The 21,695-nt window shown below is 44.7% G+C and overlaps 1 protein-coding gene across 2 annotated transcripts in view; it reads right to left on the bottom strand.

Moving 5' to 3' along the window:
- Nucleotides 1-2,749: 2,749 nt before the first annotated feature.
- The window catches only part of Arid5b (AT-rich interaction domain 5B), a 184,519-nt gene continuing 165,573 nt past the window's right edge, over nucleotides 2,750-21,695 (bottom strand). For both annotated transcript variants that reach the window (XM_052164626.1, XM_052164627.1), the window contains 2 exons: nucleotides 11,921-12,119; nucleotides 2,750-8,925 (listed from right to left, as the gene is read on the bottom strand). In XM_052164626.1, the coding sequence (XP_052020586.1) occupies nucleotides 6,745-8,925; nucleotides 11,921-12,119 (2,380 nt within the window). In that variant the 3' untranslated portion in view covers nucleotides 2,750-6,744. The remainder of the gene's footprint in view (nucleotides 8,926-11,920; nucleotides 12,120-21,695) is intronic.

The raw sequence follows: 21,695 nt of genomic DNA, 5'->3' as shown, positions 1-21,695 counted from the left end.
TTTTCTTTCTTTTCTTTTCTTTTCTTTCTTTCTTTCTTTCTTTCTTTCTTTCTTCTTTCTTTCTTTCTTTCTTTCTTTCTTTTTCTTTTCTTTCTTTTCTTTCTTTCTTTCTTTCTTTCTTTCTTTCTTTCTTTCTTTCTTTCTTTCTTTCTTTCTTTCTTTCTTTCTTTCTTTCTTTCTTTCTTTCTTTCTTTCTTTCTTTCTTTCTTTCTTTCTTTCTTTCTTTCTTTCTCCCAAAACAGAGGCACAGTGTCAGTTGCTTTACATTGTTAGCAATGGGTAGACACGGAATAACTGCAGTAAGTCTAGCCAAAGACAGACAGGCCAACTGGCTTTTCTAGATCCTCCTCGCAGGCTGGCTTTTCTAGATCCTCATCCCACTGATATCCTGCTACATGTGGCTTCTCAGATGTAATGGATAGAATCTAGCACTTAGTTCCCTTGTCACGGTGGGCACATTTTAGGGGCTCAGCCGCCACACTGGCCGTGAGACACGATATCGGAAAAAACATTTCTACCACTCTCGGGAAGTCGTACTGGACAGTCGCACCCGCACCCCACAGCGAGTCAGTAACAATGAATGCGGTGGGGATTCGGAGAAGAGACCCGAGTGACCACGAGGGCGGCTGGCTGAACGCCTGTGGTTCTGACCTATACACAAGGCAGCTGGCTGGATGCCTGTGGCTCTGGAAAAACACGATTAAAAATAGTCTGCTATTTCAACAAATGCTTCACAATGTTAATTCTGGTAACTTGCCCAGAGGTCCTCGAATTCAGGAATTCTGAATCCATGTAGCACAAATTAGTGCGCTTTATTTATTTATTTTTACTTTTACTTTTATTTTTTTGTAGATCGACCTTAAGGCTCTCTTCTCTTACCCTACTCCTGGCCACTGGTCATTTCCAACTCTTCCTCTGCACTTGTGTTTACTGTAAATAACCACTCAGACCCTGATCTCTATCAGCTGTAAAACATTTGTTGTCCTTGGCCACTTTCCTGGAATGTATCATTAGGTATTTTCATTGCTTTTGTGCCCTGAGTGAATCTTTACCGAAGGTATTGTCCTGTTCTGACATTTACCAAGCAAGCCTGGTTAAAAAAAAAAAAAAAAAAAAAAAAAAAAAAAAAAAAGGTAACTTATCATGTTTCCTCTTGTGTTTGAATCTCCTCTACAAAGGCCCAGTGTGGTGCAGAGGGATAGCTGTTCTTTTGCTGCAAGCAACCAGGCCACATTGTATGATGAGACAGATGCAGAGTGCTGATCAGAGGGCCATGGGGATGGGGTGCTTCCCATTCGAAAAGGGATGGCAGCCAGCAAGGAGAGGGTGGAAAGTGTTGTCACAACTCTTGCTGGCCCTGTAGTCCTTTGGAGAGTCCATTCTAATGAGGAAAGGGGTCCTATGTATTGTCTTTTTATCAAAATGGATGCTTCCCATCTCCTGCCTGCCCACCTGCCCTGCCCGCCCTCCACGGGTCCAGAGCTGTCACGACATACTTGCCACCAAAATTGCTATCTCCGGCCTACTCAAAGCCCATCTCGATGTCGTGATGACTGTCACTGGAGTCCTCCCTGACCCTGTTCCTGCCCCTCCCGCCTTATCTCTAAGACTCCTCGGGAAAGGAATCCATAGGTCTGCCTTGCAGATGCCTCATTTTGACTGCTGGTAAGCTAAGGAAGGCCAGGGGCGAGCCATAGACTTCCGGCGAAAGTCTCAATATTTTTATCTATCATCTCTACCCAAAGGGTGCTGACGTTACTGACCTCGGGATCTGTTTTCCTACATTTTCAACCCCTGTGCTCTTCCAAGTCCATCAGGGATGTGGCCATCTAGTCTACCACCCCAGGTGAAACCACTTCTACGTTAGGCTGCATTCTGCATTTGTGAATGACATCAGTGGGGACAGCCTAACCCAGTGGCCTCCCTGTGTAACCTCTTCTTTTGGTCAGGACAGTGACCGGAGGCTCAATGTGGCCTACTCAGATGGTCTCCACCACACTTTAACCTCACCTAACCTCATTCCTTCAGTGAGGTCTGTAATCATGCCCTGTAAGCTATTACCCTCAGACCCTGTTCAATTACTGTAAGTTTAACTTGGGGCCTTTGCATACATGATCTCTGATGCTTAAATTACCCAGCCCTAGTCCCCTCTAACTTAGTTAACTCGTGCTTATCCAGCCTATCCCTTTAGTGGTAACTTCCTCTTAGATATTTTATTAGTCATCAGACTCCTCCCCTAGAATGAGGTAACCTCGGACTATTACCCTTATAAGGGTAAATGACTTTTTTTCCCAGAGAGACTCTAAGGCTCCACAGGGAGTCGCTTTCCATTTCCATTGTGTTTGCTGTTCCAAACAGCAAGTCCTGGCAATAGAGGTATCAAGACACTTTTGTTGACTAAATCAATAAACAGTAACTTTATGTGACCTGCCAGCATAGGAAATGCTGACTTTTAGCAGCCCTGTCTGTTCCCTTCCCCTTTCCCCCTCCCCATCTCCCCTTGTCAAGTTCAAATCTTTACTCTACCATTTGCTAGTCAGATACAAGTGAAAACCTTTCTAAACTATAATTTTTCTCATTAGTAAATCAGCCATAACCATTCGTAGGCGAAGGAAGCTTCTAGTAGGTTCCCAGTAAGCCACGCTCATTCTCATCATCATATCCAATTTGGAGGCCAGAGACTGGAAGTCAGTCCTCTGCTGCAGCCACAAAAGCTCCCCAGGAATAAGAGACAGACACTCCCAAAGGAAACAGATAGTAACATTTTTTATTAAATATTACAGTGGATCAAAAAGTACAAAATATCTCTTGCCTGCTATGTGATTGGGAAACCATTGGCACAGAATACAGTATCAAAAGCAGTAATAAGTACAATTTGGAAAACATACAAAATTGAGTGTTTATAGTTGGCTCAGCATTCTTCTGGTAGTGTTTAAAACTAGAGACGCCAAGGCTACTCAATAACCTCTCCATTGGGAAATTATATAACATCACTGGGCCAGGTTGCTATATACAAATATCGCCTTACAGAGCATCAAGGTTACATAGCTGGGGTTACTCAGAGTGTACAATATTTACAACACAGGGAAGTTTAAAAAAGTATAAACAGCCAAGAGATTATGCTGCTATTTTTTTTTTCAGAGTTCTTTCCGCCATAGGGAGACAGCAGAATATCAAATACATCAACAGTCAACACCGGAGTGGAGGTGCTCAAAGTCCCTCCCCCAGCGGTGTGGGTCTCTCCGGGGCAAAACCATTCCCGTTCCTTTCTCAGCTTGGAATAAGACTAGACCACACGGGACTTGGCTGGCCACCACCAAATGTGACTTAGTGGGACAACACGAGAAAAGAGATAAATGGTTCTCTTTGAAGGCACACTACATAAAATATATTTTGTGGGACCACCTTAAACTTCCATCCGACACACCAACACAGTGACATACAGTACCTAAGGAGTCATGCACCAGATCGAAATTCAACACTGAGACAAACCCTTCTATAGAAGCCCTGATGAACAAGTAAAACCGGGAGCTTCTAGCTAGGAAAGAAACCAGTCTGACCTGTGGCAAATACTACATGTTTGAGTCAGTTTCTACAAAAAAATACTTTAAACCTCAAACTTGGGCTGCTGCGCTATTTTTATTTTTTTACTTTCTATTTCATTTTTTTTTAAGTTGAATTTCCAAAAGTGAGACCCCGAACAAGTTGCCTAGAGATGGCATCTTTTTTAAATATCATTTAGAATCTCCAAATGCCCAACAATTCACGGGGCTTGGTGCATTTTGAATTGCAACATTTCTCGGAAGCCGCACTTGGTAAATGGATTTAGGACTCCGGTGCCAATTGGATTCCACAATTTCCTTTACAGAACAACTAATAACAATGGTTTGCTTGCAAAAAGAAAGGCTTGTGCAATGCCATTCAATAATAAGGCCCCTTGAACTCAAACAATGCAAACAAAGCCAGATTTAAGACTTTTAAAAAATGTCCTTCTCAGCCAATGAGAAATTCAATGGTCTTTTTGAAAGATCTCCAAGATCTCCGTTTGGAGTTTTAAAACAAATAACACACCACTTCTACTGGGAAAGTAACCCCCTCCCCCAGGTCTTTGCATTTGTCCTGATGTTTCTTTCATGGAGGGTCCGGGCTCCCTTCAACAGAAATAGCGAGTCTCCTCTCGCAAGGGATGAGAAAAACAATCGCTGGACTATGTTGACATTGTTTGAAAATGGCATGACTGAATTCCTACTTGGTGAACGCATCGCAAATCACCACATGGAGGGAAAACAATCGCCCCCATCTTGCAAATGGGTGAGCTTGTGGTGGTGGGGTATTTTTGTGTGGGGACAGACATCACCGTTTTGCATTGAGAAATGAACTCACAGGGACTGTGTATGGATCCAGCCCATGTCTGCTACAGAATACCTGGTTCTTTTTCTCCTCCTTTGATTCTGTGGCTATTCAACCTAGTGTCAATTTCTCAAACTGTGTCCTGGCCAGTATCATGCTGGCTGGAATGGAGACCCACCCCCAACACACATACCCTTTCTTGTGCAACAACAGAATAATCTGCGTGTGCACATTTATGAGCTAAGTTATACTAATCTATCTATGGTCCTATTAAATATATAATATATTTATATATATTATTCCACAGGAAGGTAAATAATTAATTGAAGCGAATGGAACTCTTAACACTGGGTTGCTACATTCTTTTGTTTCCACCTTTGGATAGCATGATACTACATGGACTATTTGGCTTCATATCATGAGGACATTTCAAGATGAACGAGGGGCATGCATGACTGCGTGAAGAGCCGTGGATTCACGGTCACTGGTTTTGATTATTTTTGTAGTTCAGTTACCTATTCAGAGATGTTGAAAACCGTCATCATCAAGTTTAATAGACTTAATATGTCAGAGGTGAGAGAGAGAGAGAGGAGACTTGGTTAACTATGGTCCTATAGTCTACTGGTGTTTGGGGGAGAAGAGGACTTCGTATGTCATCAACAAAGCTTTTGGCAGGGTTGGGTGCAGATGGGAACAAGAATCCACTCTAAGGGTCCACTTGCTATGCGAAGCAGATTTTGTGCTTTGGAAGCAAATGGAATCAGGTGTCAAAGAGTGCCAGGCAAAAGACCTCCAAAGCAGACAGTACAGCCACGTGGTGAAAAACTTGATACAAACCACCTTACGGGTACAAATAATCATCAAACCCAGGCCCAAGACATCCAAGGAAGATGGCTTTCTTTCAGAAACAGGTCATCCAATTATTCCTCAAAGATTACTTGAGAGAATCTTGCTAGGAAACTCAAGAAGCCAGCTGGTGGTGACAATCACCCTGTCCCTTGATGGGCCAAGGCCTGGCTAGGGTACCCAGTGGTCAGACCTTGGGTAGCTCCCCTCTGCTGGAGAGTCACACACTACCCTTTCCCAAGTCCCCTTTCTGCAGACCATTTAAAAGGTGCAGTTCCAGCACCGGTGTGAGTTACCCTGGCTCTTGTCCTAAGTGTTGAAATTCCTAAAAACCTCTCCTCAGCCCATAAGTGGGGTCTACTTGGTAGCTTTCCACAAACAAGGTTTTTGTTTTATGAATTCTCTGGTATGTAGGACGGGTTCACAGCCTAGATAAGGTAAGTGCAATGCTTAATATTTTCACATAATCCAACACTTCAAAGCAAAGCATTTGGCCAGGAAAGCAGTATCTAAACTCTATCGATTCTCCATCCCACTGTGAGGGACAGAATCCTCGAGGCGCAGACCCACAAAGCGCAGGCCTTAAGCTAGCTTGTGTTCTCCAGGGTTTTTTTTTTTTCTTTTACAGTCTGTTCCACTAAAATCAGTTGCTTCAATTTGTAAACAATAACTTGACCACCCAAAGCTGCTCAAAAGAAGATGAGGTGGGGGGGCGTGGTTTATGGGGGGGGGGTGTTGCTAAAATACACATTGAGGACTGGAAGAGCCAAGTCAGCCTTCCAAACAAAACAGAACAGAGCAGAACAGAACAAATCAAAACAAAACAGAAGACCTGCAAATAGAAGGGATGCTGTTTAATTAAAAAACAAACAGATAAACAAACAGATACACAAACCAAAAAAAAAAAAAAAAATACCCCAGGGCCGGAACAAGAAAACTGGGGAGGAAAACACAACTACCTGTATATAAATTAGGTGAGCGGACAGTGATACAGGTAGCTTTAAGAAGCAAATATATACAGTTTAACAGTGTTTCCTTCTCTGGATTGTTTAATAGTGTCAGAATGAAAGGTCTCTAAGTTTTACTATACATTGCATTGATTGAACTTGGTAAGTTTGATGAAAAAAGACGGGCGTCCCCTGGCTATTTATTACCAGCCAGTCAGTCTTGCCCTTGCCTTTGAAAAGCCTGCCTCCCCCGCTTCCCAACTTTATGCTCAAGGTAACTTCCTTACCATCCAAATTCAGATGGGGTCCTCTGCTTTCTTCTAGGACAGACCACCAGATACCTTCACAAGACCAACGTGAAAAGACAAAGACCTGGAGGCCCTAGGCCATCCGTGTCGGAAGGGAGGTCACACAACTGGCCAGTCAGGCTAGGGTTGTCCCGGAAAAGGTAGGTAACTGTTCACCTCTATGGCTGGGACGAAACCAGATTAGAAGGAATACCGACTTCCAACTTGGCAAGCCAGTCCCTTCAGGGTTGGTGTATGGACCGCGTGTGTGTGCGCGCGCGCGCCATTTGGGGGATGCTGGGCCCTGGCGAGGCTTACAGTTTTGTGCTGGGGTGTACGGATGACAGCTGAGAAGACGGGAAGGCAGCCTGAGGGTTGATAGCAGCTAATGGGTGGATACTGTTGTGCAAGAGGTCCCCGTAGGAACTTCCGACTGGGGTGGCTGCGGCCAAGTGTCTATACAGCTGCTGAGAATTTGTCGGCGATGTAAAAATTCCTCTTTGCATCACGAGCGAGTGGAAAGCCAGAGGCTGCATGAGAGGAGAAAGCACCGTCTGGTTCTTCAAGTACTGCAGAGAGTGGGAGTACCCGGCCGGGAGCCTGGAGTTCAGGCCTGAGTTACACAGGTTCCCAGAATACAAACCTGGGAAGATAGGGGAGGACAGAGGGAGCTTGTGACCTTCCAATGCAGCCCCAGAATGTCCACTGTAGCCTCCTTTGTTACCCTCGCTCTCCTGTTCTGAGGCCTTTTCTTTCCCAGAAGCCTCCTTGGCTGGGTCCAAGGGAGACACGGCTCTGGCCTTTTTCCCGGCGATCACAAGATCTATATCCTCCAGGCTGCGCTTTATGGGGCGTGCAGCTCCAATGGTCTGCGGGCTCATCTTCCGGTGCAGGATGGGGTGGACCATGCCTTCCACCTTTCTGAAGTTCTCCAGTCTCACGTGGTGAGGCTTTCCTGACCTTGCAAGTGACTCCGGGTATTTTTTAGGGGCCGACATGGTCATGGGGGATACCCTGCAGGCTTTGGGATGACAGTCTCGACTCTGGCTGCTGATGGCCTGAAACTGGGAGATGCCTTTGCTCTCCTGGGACCCTGAGGCTGAGTGGGCCAGGCCCAGGACTTTGCTGGTTAGTTTATGTGGGTTCTTGGGAAGGCTCAGGTCTGTTGGTTGATCATCCGTAGAAGCTTCCGCCGCCGCTGTCGTCGCCGTAGCCAGCTTCTTATCTTGCAGATGGAGAGATGCGAGATAATTGACGTGAATCTTCTCCGGGTGCTTGTGAGAGACAAAGGTGCTGTTTTCAGATTCCTGGTACGCGTCCCTAGCGGCATACTTAGAGGGCTGTTCATTATGAAGATGGTGTTCTGTGTGCCGGTAGAGGCTGTGGAGATGCGGGGATGAGTACAAGTCGGCCAGGAAACTGGGCATGTGGGCGTGAGAGACGGCTCTTTTCTCTAACAGTTTATCCTTGCCCTCCTGTGTCTCTTGTTTCAGGACGTAGGAGTCAGTCAGGGAGCCAAGCTGGTGCTTGGAAAAGCCACAGCGATGAGCATCGGAGCGACTCAGTTTGTCGTGCTTGAAGATCTCGTTGATGTTCTTCCTGTCTTCAGAGACCTTGGTTTTGAAGCTCTGGACATGTTGGATGACGGATGGCCGGCTGACGGCCATGTGGTCCGAGCTTTGGCTGTGGTGGGCCTGGGCCAAACCCGAGCACAGGTCGTCCCTGGCAATGAGTTTCTTTTTGCTGATCAAGGGGGGTGGGGAGCCGTAGGGATAGCTGCTGGAGAGGCTGGCCCCACTCACCTGAGACAAAAGCTTTTTCTTCGCCAGTGGGGACATGATCCCGGGGTTGCCCCGGGAGTAAAGCAGGGGCGTGTAGTTAAGTCCGTGGTTCTCATTCATGGGGCCGGTCAAGTCTTTGTCTTTGAACATGTCAAATGATTGGACCACGAGGACCTTCGGGGTCTGCTTGAGGGCAGTGTGGATGTCCTCACTGCCCAGCTGGTCCACCTTCACAGTGCAGTTGGCGATGTAATTGGCCATGGTGGGCAGCTTCTCTTCCTCTGCCTCGTTCTGGCTTGCCAGTGCTGGCTTGGTGGCAGGAAAGTTGGAGAAGGGGGCTCCCTGGAGGCCATCCTCAGGGCTCTCCGTAAAGCAGCAGGGTTTGGCTTCTTGCTTTAAGTCCATCTGGGTAGTGGGAGAGGCAAGGGGCTGTTTGCCAGCCCCAGGGGTAGGAGCTGAATCTTTTTCGGGAGGCAAGGGAGGACTTGGGAGCAGAGGGGCAAGGCCCTTATCTCCCACCTCCTCCGCCTCTTTCTCGCTGTTGGAACCTTGGTCAGTTTCATTGCCCTTTTCTGGGTCTGCTCTGGACACTGGGGCCCTCACTACGGGATCCTTGTGTCCTTCTGGTTTCCTCTTTACTTCTGGAGCAGGGAGAGGCTCTGGGACGCTTTTCTGGTTTAGCGTCTCTTCTTCCTTCCTTTGCTCGGATGAAACCTGGAGAAACATCGTAGGAGACGGTTAGAAGGGAACCATGCACACTGACGCACTGCAGTAGGAAACAAAGTATCACGCACAGCGGTTATCCTCGAAGCCAGGCTTGTCAATGAACTCACCAAGTTTCTGTAAGGTTTTATTACTCCCCAATCATGGCTCTAAACAAAGAAATCTAAATTACAGAGACATTCAGGGAAATAAGCGTGTTCGCTTCAGCCCTTTATGAGACACCTATCAAAACAGCAGAGTGACATACTGACAAATCAGATCACTCCGTTCTGATACTTACTAAGGTTGTCTTCTTGTCAAATCAGTCAATTATCCAAATAGGTTTTAAATTACATGTTGCATTTTATGATGCTTCCTAGAAAGTTTTTTTTTTAACATCTCTCAAAAATTGAACCAACCCCATGTCCAGAACACAGACTTACTATTGGCCTTTCCTTAAGAACCATCCCTTTCTAAGGAGTTCAGTGGGATCCACTGGAAACCAGCTACGGTTCCACATTCATTGTTTCTTAGAACAATACGGTTACACATTCATTGTTTCTTAGAACAATACAATGTGTTGGCCTTGTTAAAATACCAAAGACATGCAGATGGAAACGTGTGAATCCAGGGTTAGGGGATATTCTAAGTCCTTCTATGGCACACCAAAGCTACATTGCTATCAAAACCACAAATGAAATGAACATAATTCAGGTAGACATGTTGCCTCCAATAGAGCCTTTGTATTTATTGAAATAAATCGTGGTCAATGGAATGGATACTTTCTATTTGTAATAGGGCACAATTTAAGCCATTTACTGTTGAGTCATATAAGTGGTGACTTTATAATAGATAATATATATACACACACATAGCTGATGGACAAGCCTTTGCATAGTAATACTATCACAAAACATCTGCATTGAGTTGGTTCTCACTCCTTTGACCCAGTCACATCACTAGAACATTTTCTGCTGTGACAAACCCACCAACTGAGTCATACCTTTGAGGAAGATTTTAAAATGTTGATTAGGGGGATATTTAGGAAAAGTACTTTCAAGGACTCATACCTATTTTGTGGATTTTTTTTCCTCAAATTTACATGAATATACCCTAAGCCCTTACCACGCATACATAATACCCAACAGTCTGACCCTCTTCTTGCATAGTAACTATAGATTTAAGTACAGATTCCATTCTTAAGCTTACACATTAAGAGACACAGAAATAAGAGACCACAATAGGTGAACTCTGTTCAATTCTTCAGTTTCTGTGTCCTTGTCCTTCAGTTACATTGGAGTCTTGCACGTTGGTCTATCAACCCAGTTTAGGGAGGGATTTAAAAGTTAGGCCAACAAAAGAAAAAGCATTTGTTTCTTTCCTTGAAAGACTGTGCTTTCTGAATACCTGGGTCTCACTCTACTCTGTAATTCCTGAGGAGAGTGGATTTGACTAGATTCTTTGTCTCCTCTCCACTGCCTTCAGTCATCAGGTAGAAAAACATCAGAAACACTAATATGGCATTAAATGCAACTCTCAAAACCTGGCTCACAGGTAGGCTGAATTCATAATGTAGTTCTGTGGAGTTGGTGGGCCTGGCCCTTGCTGAATGTGTGCTTTCAAAGAGGCAGAGATGTCAAAAGACTTCACATGTCAGACTTGTATGCTCCAGATGCCCAGAGCCCACGTAAGGAAAGGGGATGATTGGCACTGGAATAATTTCCCTGTGGAGAGCAGGGAGAGGTACAGCTTTCAGAGGTCCGAGGGACTCTTTGTCACCTCCTGTGCTAAGGGGCTCCATGGGTAAACTAAGAATCATTGCCACAATTCACACACTTAGTTTTAAAGTTTGCCCACCCAGTTGGAGCCATTCAAAGGTCAGGCGGCCTCGTGATCCTCCAAGCATCTGCTGGTGCTTTGGCCGAGCTGTGCATCTGGTATCTAATGGAACTGACCAATCCACCCCAAAGCCCTGTGATAAATAAATCACCAGAATCAAGGAGGAATGGAATGCAAGCCTTAGCTTGGAATTTCCTTGCTTTGGGCCATTTCTGTTGCAAACTTGCAAATGTTTGCACGTCTGCCGCATCTTATATTTTATTCCTTTTAGAGTCGCTAGAGCTTAATAACCATGAAACCTCATGAAAATGAACTTCATGAAGTTCAGCCTGACTCAGGCTGAGACAGGAGGATGTGAGTTCAAGGCCAGGTTCAGCAACTTATGGAGACCCTCTCTCTGACCAAAACGTGAACAACTATGCAGGACTGTACCTGTAGACCACTCCCCTAGTACGTGCAAAACCTGCGGTTCAAGGTTCAGACTCCAGTAAAGCAAGGTATTAATATCATCTTGTAAAGAAGGAATCGTCTGGGAGTTTGTGTGTCTCTCTGTGTGTACGTATGCAATTGTGTTTTAAACTGGTATTTAATGAAGCTGTCTCTTACATGTTCATTATAAGCCTGATTTTTAGAGACTGTGGAAGATCAGTACCCAAATTCCCTCAGGGGCTGAATCCTAGAACATGCTGTCTCTGAATGTAACTGCTGTTTTGTTTTGTTTTAAATGGGCAGCTGGATTTTTGATTATTCATGTTGAAACAGAGCCCAGATCAGCCTCCTTGGTTGGCTGGATGCTGCCAGGCATGCTTTCTATTGAAAAACAGGGGTTGAAGCTTCATTTAAAAGGTCTAGAAACTATCTATTAATATGAGAGATATTAACAGTTTCTGTGGAATCACTTTGTAATTTCCCCATAACCAGTATAGACCAAAGATGTTGATAAATTGATCTTAAACCAAGACTGTTGAATGAGAAGTGAATGTCCCTAAAATTTTGGAAAGAAACCCCAATGAGACACCCAGAGATTTTATAACTCTGCAACCTGCTCCTTGGGGGGGGGGGGGGGCGGTTCCCCCAAGTCTCACGGAGTCCTTAAGTAATGTGGCTATGAAATCACCAAGAAGTGTATTTCCCAGGGCTGACATCACCAAGGGGCACAGCGACTGACCTCAGATGCATCTTGGGGTTTGGGGGTATTCTCTTTCTCTTTCTTGTTTTTGGCCACTTCCTGTTTGATACGTTTGTTTCCCGAGACCTTTGTTTTGTTCTCATTTTCCTGTGTGTTGTTTTCCTGTTTCCGAGGTTTGATTGGCGGCAGAGGCTTATCTTCTTCCCCCTTAATAAATCTTTCGTATGGCAGGATTAACCTAAATGGAAGGCAGAAGAGAGGCGTCATGGGTTGACCGATTCTAGTGTCATCAGTGGTATAGAGCTTAGTGACATCCTCGGTTTGGAGCTTAGAGGCGTCATCTATGGAGTTCAGTGACATCATGGCAATGGAGCTTGTTTCCTCTTCCGTAGTAGCCCCACCCTCGATCTATATGCATTCTAAGACATGTCAACATGTCAACATGGATGTTGACTGACATTAGTACCAAGCTCTCTCTGTATCCTATACTTTCCCTATGCTTAAATACTAATCTCTTCCTCTACTTTATAAATTAAGTTTTAATTAATAAGGTAGAACAATTAGAACAACCTACTGCAGTAGCAAAAGTTAACAATCAAATCAAGATGGATATTGTCTTTCAGTGATGGCTGACCATGGGTAGCTGAAACCACGCACAGCCAAGTCAAGGAACTTATTGAGTGGCCGCATCCCTGTGTCACACACCCCAGAGACCCACTTGATGTAATCTACTCTATTCGTGAGACTATCTGGTCTCCTAAATACATCTCCGAAAGACTTCTATCCTTTTGGTCCTGCGAGGTGACACACCAAGAACACCAACAGAGGGCGCCAAGGTTGACATTGTCACAGTGGCCCCTGGCACTTGGCTGATTGCCGGTGACATCAGGAAAATAGTTGACAGCTGCTGGTCATTTACAGTTAAGCCAAATGCTTCTCAAGTATCCACTCTGTGCCAGGCACTGCTCCAGATCCTGAAATACAGCCATGGACCAAATATTCTGAGCCTCTGACTTCATCCAGCTTCTATTCTAAGACAGGCTAGGCAGATGGTAAAAAAAAAAAAAAAAAAAAAATCATTCCATATTATCTACGCCACATCTCCTGGGATTATAGTCCTTGTCTCGACCATCACCATCACCACCATCACCACCATCATCACCCTCACCACCACGTTCCCAAGATTACGCAATGAGCCTGAGGGTCACAGCATCTGGTAGACCTGGAGCTTGAATGTTTACATCTCTGGTCAGAGTTTTCATGTTTATTTACCTCAACAGGTAGATGTACCATAACCCAGTGGATAGGAATTGCTTTCATAAAACCCAACCCCAGGTTCAGTAAATATATACCACTGGGGAAAAATACAATCTATAATACTGGCTTTGATACCTCTCCACTGCCCCACCTAGACCAGCACTTGGGGTCAAAGGTCAAGAGAAGACATGCTCAGTTTGGACAAGACAAATGTATTCTCTAGCCCTGAAGGGGCAGGTAATCCCATCCAGGAGAAGGTCTGTTTTTTTGGGGGCTATGGGGGAGGGTGCCAAGTTAGAAAGGGCCTTAGCCAGAAGGAAGCCAGCTAACCACCAAAGCAAGGAAAAATCAGAGGACTGAAAAATTCCGAACATTTTAATTATATAACTTTTAAAAAACAAAGTGCATAAAATTGCTCTAAAAAGAGAGACATCAAACGGTTCTGTTTTTAATCTGTTCCCTTTGCAGCGCAGCTCTTGATCTGAACCGGGAAAGAGCTGATGTAATTAAAAGGCACGGGTTGCATTACAATCCAGTGATTAAAGTTTTTCTAATGCATTTGGTATGATTAATGACTCACCGCGGGATTAATACAAGGCTCGGCCTTCAAAATATGAACCTTAATACAGCAAACATAATTTGTTTTAAATACGACAAGTTGACTCAATGAAGAAAATGTACTTGGCTTAGAAGCAACAGCAATCTGTTCAAATATTGGGAATCCTTTATTTTGAAACTAAGACACCTGAACCTCACGCCACCCCCTCCCCCCCCAAGAATCCAGATTTGGAATATTTGTTGAGTATCTTAAAATTGGTTTCTGATTGTGCAATTTGTCTATTAGCTACTTAAATATACACCACTGTTCTGGGTTTCTCAGTGAAGACTCTGCGACATCTGAGACCCCCGACAACAAAGCAAGCACGCTGTGGAAAAAGTCAAATGTGGATTTATGGTATTTTAGGACCCAGATCTGTTTACCGAGCAAGCACAGACAAGGTATGTGCAAAGAGGTATGGGTAATGCTTTGGAGGCCTCTGTCTGGCAGTGGGCCAGCCAGGAAGATCAACATAACCCATGGGGGATAGTTATCTTCAGATCCCATTACAGCCCGAGTTTAAACATGTTACAGCTGCTAAAACTGGAAACGGTTCTCTTCATGTAGACTTACTAAAATAATATATGGTTGCCAAATACCTGCTTCCCACCATAATATTACAGTGTGTGTTTATATAATGAAAAGCATAACTTTGCAGAAGAGAGAGAAAAAGCAGTCTTGTTCATACTTGAATCTAGTCTGTCTCATTTCTAAAGTCTCTGACACACCCCCCCCTGACACACACACACACACCAGTTCCTCTCTCTTCTGCATAGTTCAGCCTGAGATTTGATCCCCTTTTCCTTAGTGGAAAGTAAGGGATTTTTTTTCCCAACCAGGAGCAAAATGCATTGAATATTTTGAACTGGAAAAATACTTTAAATTGATTTTAATGAAAACACATTTTACTGTTGGGACAGATAGGTTTGTTGTGCTTTTGTTTTGTTGCCATGGGAACCAAGGAGCTCAGAAGCCATGGTATTCCAACGTTTGCCATTTGTGGTACCTCCCTTCCCCCTGCTCCCTTGTTTAATGGAGATGGTGACATCGAAAGAGACTGAGGAGGAGGAGGGGGAGGGGGAAGGGAGGGGGAAGGAAGAGGAAGGAACACAGAAATCAGGTTGGGGAGTCACCCATGAAGACCCTCACTCAGGGCTCTGACAGTCTTGAGCTAACCCAGCTCTCCAGTGTACACCAAGGGAGAACTTGATTTTATCTTACAATTTTGCAAGTTCATGAGGCTGGTCAGTATTCTCTTCCCCACCCCCACTCCACCCTCATCCCATCATCTTTTCTCATTTTGACTCAACTTAGCAGTGGGCAAACCTCCAGCAGTACAAAATATATCTTCACTTTGCTGGTCAGCGGCCTGAAGCCAGAAGGCAGGAAATCAGGAATTAAATGTTTCTTGTATCTGGGAAGAGGCATGACTAAGGGTAAAACCCAATCCAAACACAAGCTCTGCTTGTTCAAGGCTTCCAGAGGTGTGTGTGTGTGTGTGTGTGTGAGAGAGAGAGAGAGAGAAAGAGAGAGAGAGAGAGAGAGAGAGAGAGAGAGAGACTGTGTGTGAATGCATGTTTTTTCCCCACTTCTAAATCACTGAAATATAATTAGAGTTGCTCAGAAGGAGAAAAAAAACAGCTTCCAAAATAAAACAAGAAAGGCAGCAGTCAAACAGAAAAAAAAAATAATTGAAATATGAGCTCTGAGGAACAGGGCGCATTCCCACACAGTACATAAACAAGCCCTGTTTCATACAGCAACTTCCGCTTGTGGTGACTTCCTTGAGTGTTTTGTTTGGTAAGTTCTTCTGTCATGGTGCAGCGCAATTACCCCCCACAGGATGTGATCTTTATCATCTGACTATTAGAAGTTTTCTCTACAGCACCAGCGGACAAAAGCTATGATAGGTTTCTGAACGTTTCAATGTTCCACGCACACATGTAATCGTTAAAAACAGATTAGCTTCTCTGAGGCCAGCGTTTCCCAATACAGGAAGCCGTGTAGGCCTGTATCCTATAAAAGGATGTAGCGTAATGCAGCATGCCTGTACCTCTTGGAGGATTGTTTCTCAAATACTTGTAGGACAGCGAAGATTTAAGCAGCTTTGAAATGATACCGATAAAAAGCAAACATCTACGCACCCCCCTCCACACCCTCCCCACGAAAAATGTATCTATTACACAGAAGAAATAATTTCATTGTGCTGCAGCTCAAAAGAATGTAGGCTGGGTCTTGGCTGGGTTGAAGCAGAGAAAAAGAGAAGAAATACATTTATTAGTAAATCCCCCCCCCAACCCATCTGCATTGAGGTTTGAGATGGAAAGCCAGGGAGATAAATGGTCTTTCGTCTGGTCCAGATTTCCTATTTCAGATTAGCAAACTGCTTATTTACGATGTCACTAATGGATGTGAGACACTAGGTAAGCCATCACGTATTAAGGGTCGAGGGGGGGGGGAGTAACAGCTTTTTCTAGGCATAAGATTTGGAACAATGTGAGATTTTTATTTTTCCCCGGGAATAATACAAGAATAACGTTTTTCCACCTCAAAGCAGAAACAGTAGGGGAGCCTTTTGCTATCACAGAGATCCTTATTAAATTCAGTCACTGTGAAAAGACAGATTCCCGCCCCCATCCTTGTTCTTCTTCCTTTAAAAGAAAGAAGAAAAAAAAATAAGGGAGACTTAAAAATCAACCCAAGTTAAAATTAACAAATCAATGGCATTATAACCTTGATTTATTAATGTCTGAGCCAGTAAATTATCATAATACAAGAAATTGCCGGCTGGAAAATACTGCAGCTTCGCTAAATCTCAAGTTGAATAATGGCGCTCAGCACACTAGGTTTTTAGATGTGCCTTGTCTGATATTATAAAATATTCAATACATTTCTCTACAGCGGAAGTCAGGGGTCAGCAAATCTATTACTGTAATGTAAGGAATCTGGCAACTCGCCAACTCTCTCTCCTTTTTATTATTATTATTTTTTTTTCTAAACACTAAGGTAGAAAATTTTGTATTTACCAAGTCTGCAATCCCCCGGGCCCTTGCCTCTCTTTCTCAAGACGGGAAGCAGCAGGCTGGCATCGGAGAAGCATATATCGCAGGCCTTGTCATTTAAGCTTTGCACAAAAGAAGAAAGGAAGGGCCCTCATATTTATTAAGTGACACACCCTTCCTTCCCTATCAGCAGAGGGGGAAAAAAAACAAACAAAAACCAAATCCAAAGCCTGCCCTGTCTCATCCTAAGGAGTAGCCACGATGTCCTCTGAATCAGTGCATACTTGATGTCCCCTGAATCAGTGCATACTTGATGTCCTCTGAATCAGTGCATATTTGTATGGAAGGACTAAACTTTGGGGGCCAAAACATTTAGCAAATGGTGCTTAAGAGGAGAAATAAATGATGATCCATCTATTTATAGAGAGCTCTGAGAAGGATATTATAATAATGTCCGGAACTGATTCAATTTTGACAATTAAGGGTGGGGGAGTAGAGGGGGGCAGGGAGTCTTTAGGGTGTGTGTGCATCTCCACTCTTCCCCAGCTGGCACAGAGGCAGGCTCACAGTATTAAACCATCTTTTAAAATTCAAGCGTAAATAATTTGCTATAAATGTTGGAGCAGAACAGGTAAGGGGCAGAGATAATAAGGCTGGTGTGTACGGTAGGTTAAGAACGTTACCATCATTCTGCCGTGAGCAGGGTTTTGTTTGTGTGTGTGTGTGTGTGTGTGTGTGTGTGTGTGTGTGTGTGTGTGGCAGTAGAAAGGAAACAACGTGTTTGTTCCACTGGGGCTTTGGACCTGCTCTGACCCCAAATGGCCTCATTACATCTCTGAGTTGATTCCAGGCTTGATAAATTTTAAGCCTTGGCCAGACATTTCCCTTCTGAGCCAGAAATTGAAAATATAACTTCACTGTGAAGTATGGGAAGCAATCTTTCATCAAATATGGACCGGGAGAATTGCCTTTTTCCCTTTGGGAAGATAGGGGGTACATGCTTGCTAAGGCACACAGGGGTACAACAGAGCTGACCACACCTGCTGCCCACCTCCTGGCCAGACAGGAGAACTAACACACCTGCGAAAATGCCAGAAGAGCAGTTTAGGACCCAGAGAAACAGACCAGAGCCCAGATGTATGCGCATGCTCTCTGTGACCTTGCGGAGATCGGAGATGGTCCCTTCAATGGGGACAACATGCTTGAGGCCCGATCAGGTCCTGACCAAGATTTTCATATTATGGTGTTAATTTTGGTAAGAAAGAAAAAAGTTAATGTGGGGGAAGGGGAGGGGCTCCCATTGACCTGGGGTAGACTTGCCAGCACTGGAAAAGGCAAATGGCACCCACTGATCATCAAAATGGCGGAGTGATCAGTCCCTGGTAGAACTCAACCAAGTGCGGACATGAATGCTAGGAATGTAACAGGGAACACAGGAGGGGATTTGCATAAGAGTTACTAAGAGTGGGCAGTGCTATATTGGCTAAAAGGGAAGTCCATACATATGATCAGACTGTGCTCCCCGCTAAGACACCATAAAAAATATAGAGTCCATTATCTTCCGGGACAAAATGTTAGCGTTTGTCAGAAAGGGTCTTTTTCCTGGGAAAGACCAGAATGAGAGGGCTGGCTGGGACCCTTCGGGATTGTCCTCTCCAGTCTCTTCTGGAACCGTGAGAGAGCTCAGTTCTTGGGCCCACTGCTATTTATGATACCCTGGGCATCGTCCTAGAGTGCCTGTGAGCCACACTGTGAAGAAGGTAAACGGTTGTGTTATTCAGAGACCCGGAAAGAGGGTGGCTTGGCTTCTATCAAGATGCGCCAGTGGGAAGAGGTAAATAAAGATGGCGGGCACACTGAAGGAGGGGTATAAGGACTTGGGGCATGTAAAGGAAGAGTGGAAAGGCAGAGAGATCAGTTATGTGTGAGTATGTGTGAAACCCAGGACCTAATCCATACCAGTAAGTGCTGTACCGCCGAGTTATACCCAGGCACAGGTTATCATTATATATTGCTTAGGTATTATAATAGCAATAGCAGCTACCATATTAAGTCGCTATTAATACCAGGGGTTTGTTTGCATGTCTTCCCTTCTGCCCTTATAAAGAGAACTAGCCACACATGTATTATTTTGCCTTCATTTTATGGGTGGCAAAAATGAGGATAAGAACTGAATCAAGGTGTCTGACCTGTGAGTCATGGGTAATATACATCCCAGGATAACTAGAAATATGACCCAACACACTTGTAGATGACAATATCGTCATATTGTGCTGTCATTAGGTTGGACAACCCTCAACTAGACAGTGGCACCCAGCTATTGAGTCCTGGAATCAGAATTCAACACAGGTCTGCTAACCTTAGCATCTAGGTGACCATCTTCATAGACCAAGACATAATATTAATTGATTGCTCCTGTCCAAATTAAGGAAGTTCTAGGCTTCTATGAGATTGTCTGAGAGGTCAACGTGAGCCTTCTCTTCTCAGAGGCAACACAGGGCCATCCAATAAAGGGTCAGTGCCTCACATCAGAGGCGACCCCACAGCTTGAGAGAAGGGCCCATTCTTTCTCTGACATACCACAAAAGGCATGCTGGGGATGCTCCAGGATGGGTTGGTCTTGTTTATGAGACCCAATCTGCTATAAACAGTAAGAGATTGAAGAATGGCTTCTCTGTGAAATTTTCCCTCCATCAACGTTGGGGGGGGGGGAGGTAAGGGGACAGAGGTGGGGGGGCATAGTTTCCCATGGTCTTTCTAAAGGAGCTCTTCTCAGCTCGGCTCTGGGATGCTTGTTCGGATGCTGAGGACTGTCTAAACTGAGGTCATCTCCATGCCTGTTGAATGGAGACCACACTGTAGAAACCTAGACCGGGTTTCCAGAGGTTGGTAGACTCCACGCCCCAGAGACTATAATACACGCTCGTTGCAGAAGATGGATGGGCCGTAAAGAGCTCCCAACCGTCCACAACAAAAACATCTGTTTATGACCGACAACAGAAAAGATGGGAGTAATGAATCTTCTCGATGTCTAGCTCTGACTGGATCGACATGGATCCATTTCAAGAGCAGGGGACACCATCTCATGAGTCTATAAGCATTGCTGGAATTCTCCGCATCATCCGCATGCCACAACGTGGTGGCAGGTGGGAATCCATATGGCTATTACACCAACTCCCAATGAGAGCTATCACACACTCCCAGTGAGGGCTATCACACTGACTCCCAGTCACACTAGGCATCACCACCCGTGCCAGGGCTTCTGAAACCTTCACCCGTTTCTCCAGCACTCATGACTTTGGCCAAACTCTGTAACAACACTGTACCAAAACACAGTGTTCCAAGAGATTGTCAGTGGCCAAGCTAAAGATGTATTTTAATGGTAAACAATGATATTCCTTTTGCCCTCTGAGGCTTTTCTGTCCACCCCCCCAGCCCTCCCCACCCCAACCCTCCCCAGCTTTCTCTCTTGGAAACATGCTTTCTGAATTTTCAATAGTTCTTTGTGAAGGCATGTGTACAGTGGCAGGCCTGATAATGCGGTTACTTAATCTTAATGATAAAACCCAGAGGAGAGAGAAATCATAAGCTTCTTGTTGTTTATTAAAAAAAAAAAAAAAAAAGGAAAGGGGCTAAGGCTCATCATCTATTCAAAAATTTAAATTCATGCCTAATGAGAACTCTCAGGAAAGTTTGGGTGGACCTGAAGAGTCTCTGAAGTCTGAAGGGTCGGGAGGTGGGTAAAGCAGACAATAAATAAATGGACAGAAAGGAGACAATAAAAGACTTGGGCATGGAAAAAATGCCATTTGGCAAGCTTTTCCAGAGGAGGAGGAAGGCGGAAAAAGAACTCACCATGGCTTCCAGCACAGCAGACAGACGCAGAGTGTGCGCCTCGGGCTGTTTCTACACTCAACAGTATAAACTCCAACTTCTAGTCATTACAGCTTAAACCCAGAGGCAAATTTAAGAAATTTTTAAATAGAGATTTTTCAGATGCTGTTGCTTATGTTTACAAAAAAGAAAATTAAACTATGAGATCTGGCTAGAGTCTTGAGTTTCTTGAAATATCCAGGCATTGGGAAGTTTCCAGAACATTTTAGGCATGCTTAGCAATCTAAAGAGTGAGGCTCTTGGGATGAAATTACCTGACTGGCCTGTGTGCAGAAATCCTTTACGGATGATAAAAGGTCACTCGAGCAAGGGAGGTAGGTGGACAGTGACCAGATTCTGGGCCATCCAGGGAGCAAGCGGGGTGGGGGTGAGGGGGTAGGGGTGGGGATTTGGGCCGGCCAAGAGCAGCTATGCTCACACAGCCGTGAGCTGAGTTTGCCTCTTCCCGATACTGTGTGTCAGTAAGGGACAGATGGACCTCTAGTTTTGAGGGGGCAAGGAAAGCTTGCTTGGTGGCAGTGTGCCAGAGAGGAAGAAAAGGGGACTGCTCACATGGATTCCACCGAACAAGATGGTGGCCAGGAGGCAGATACAATTCCTCTGACTGGCAACTGCACTCTGGGTGAGGGATGGAGCACTCTACCTGTTGGATCCAATCTCTGAAGAGTGTGAGGAGAAAGGATCATTACACGCCTCTGAGTCACAGGCCTTAGAAATCATAGTCTCACTCTCCACTTCTTTACAAGCATGTCCTAAAAGGGGATTTCCTTTCCTATAAAATTTAAATCCATTTTATCATCATATCCATGGTGCAGAATTGGGAGTTACAGGAAATTTTGAGGGACGTGATATCACAGTTTCATTCTCTGTTTGTTGATGGACTTAAGTTCTAACCTTGCCTCTGTAAGAGCCAGCTCACTAACTCGTCAAAGCCTCCCGAGTCTGTGACCACCGGAGTCTGTGACCACATATCCAATGACCAGAGGAAAGGGCTATTCTTCTAATGTGTTCCCTTCTGCCACTTTGGTAAAATATACTAAGAATGAGTTATTAAGGAAGATAG

Source organism: Apodemus sylvaticus, chromosome 19 (assembly GCF_947179515.1).
Source record: "Apodemus sylvaticus chromosome 19, mApoSyl1.1, whole genome shotgun sequence".
Taxonomy (NCBI): Eukaryota; Metazoa; Chordata; class Mammalia; order Rodentia; family Muridae; genus Apodemus; species Apodemus sylvaticus.
The sequence above is the reverse complement of the archived record's forward strand: the minus strand, read 5'-3'. Positions and strand labels throughout refer to the sequence as shown.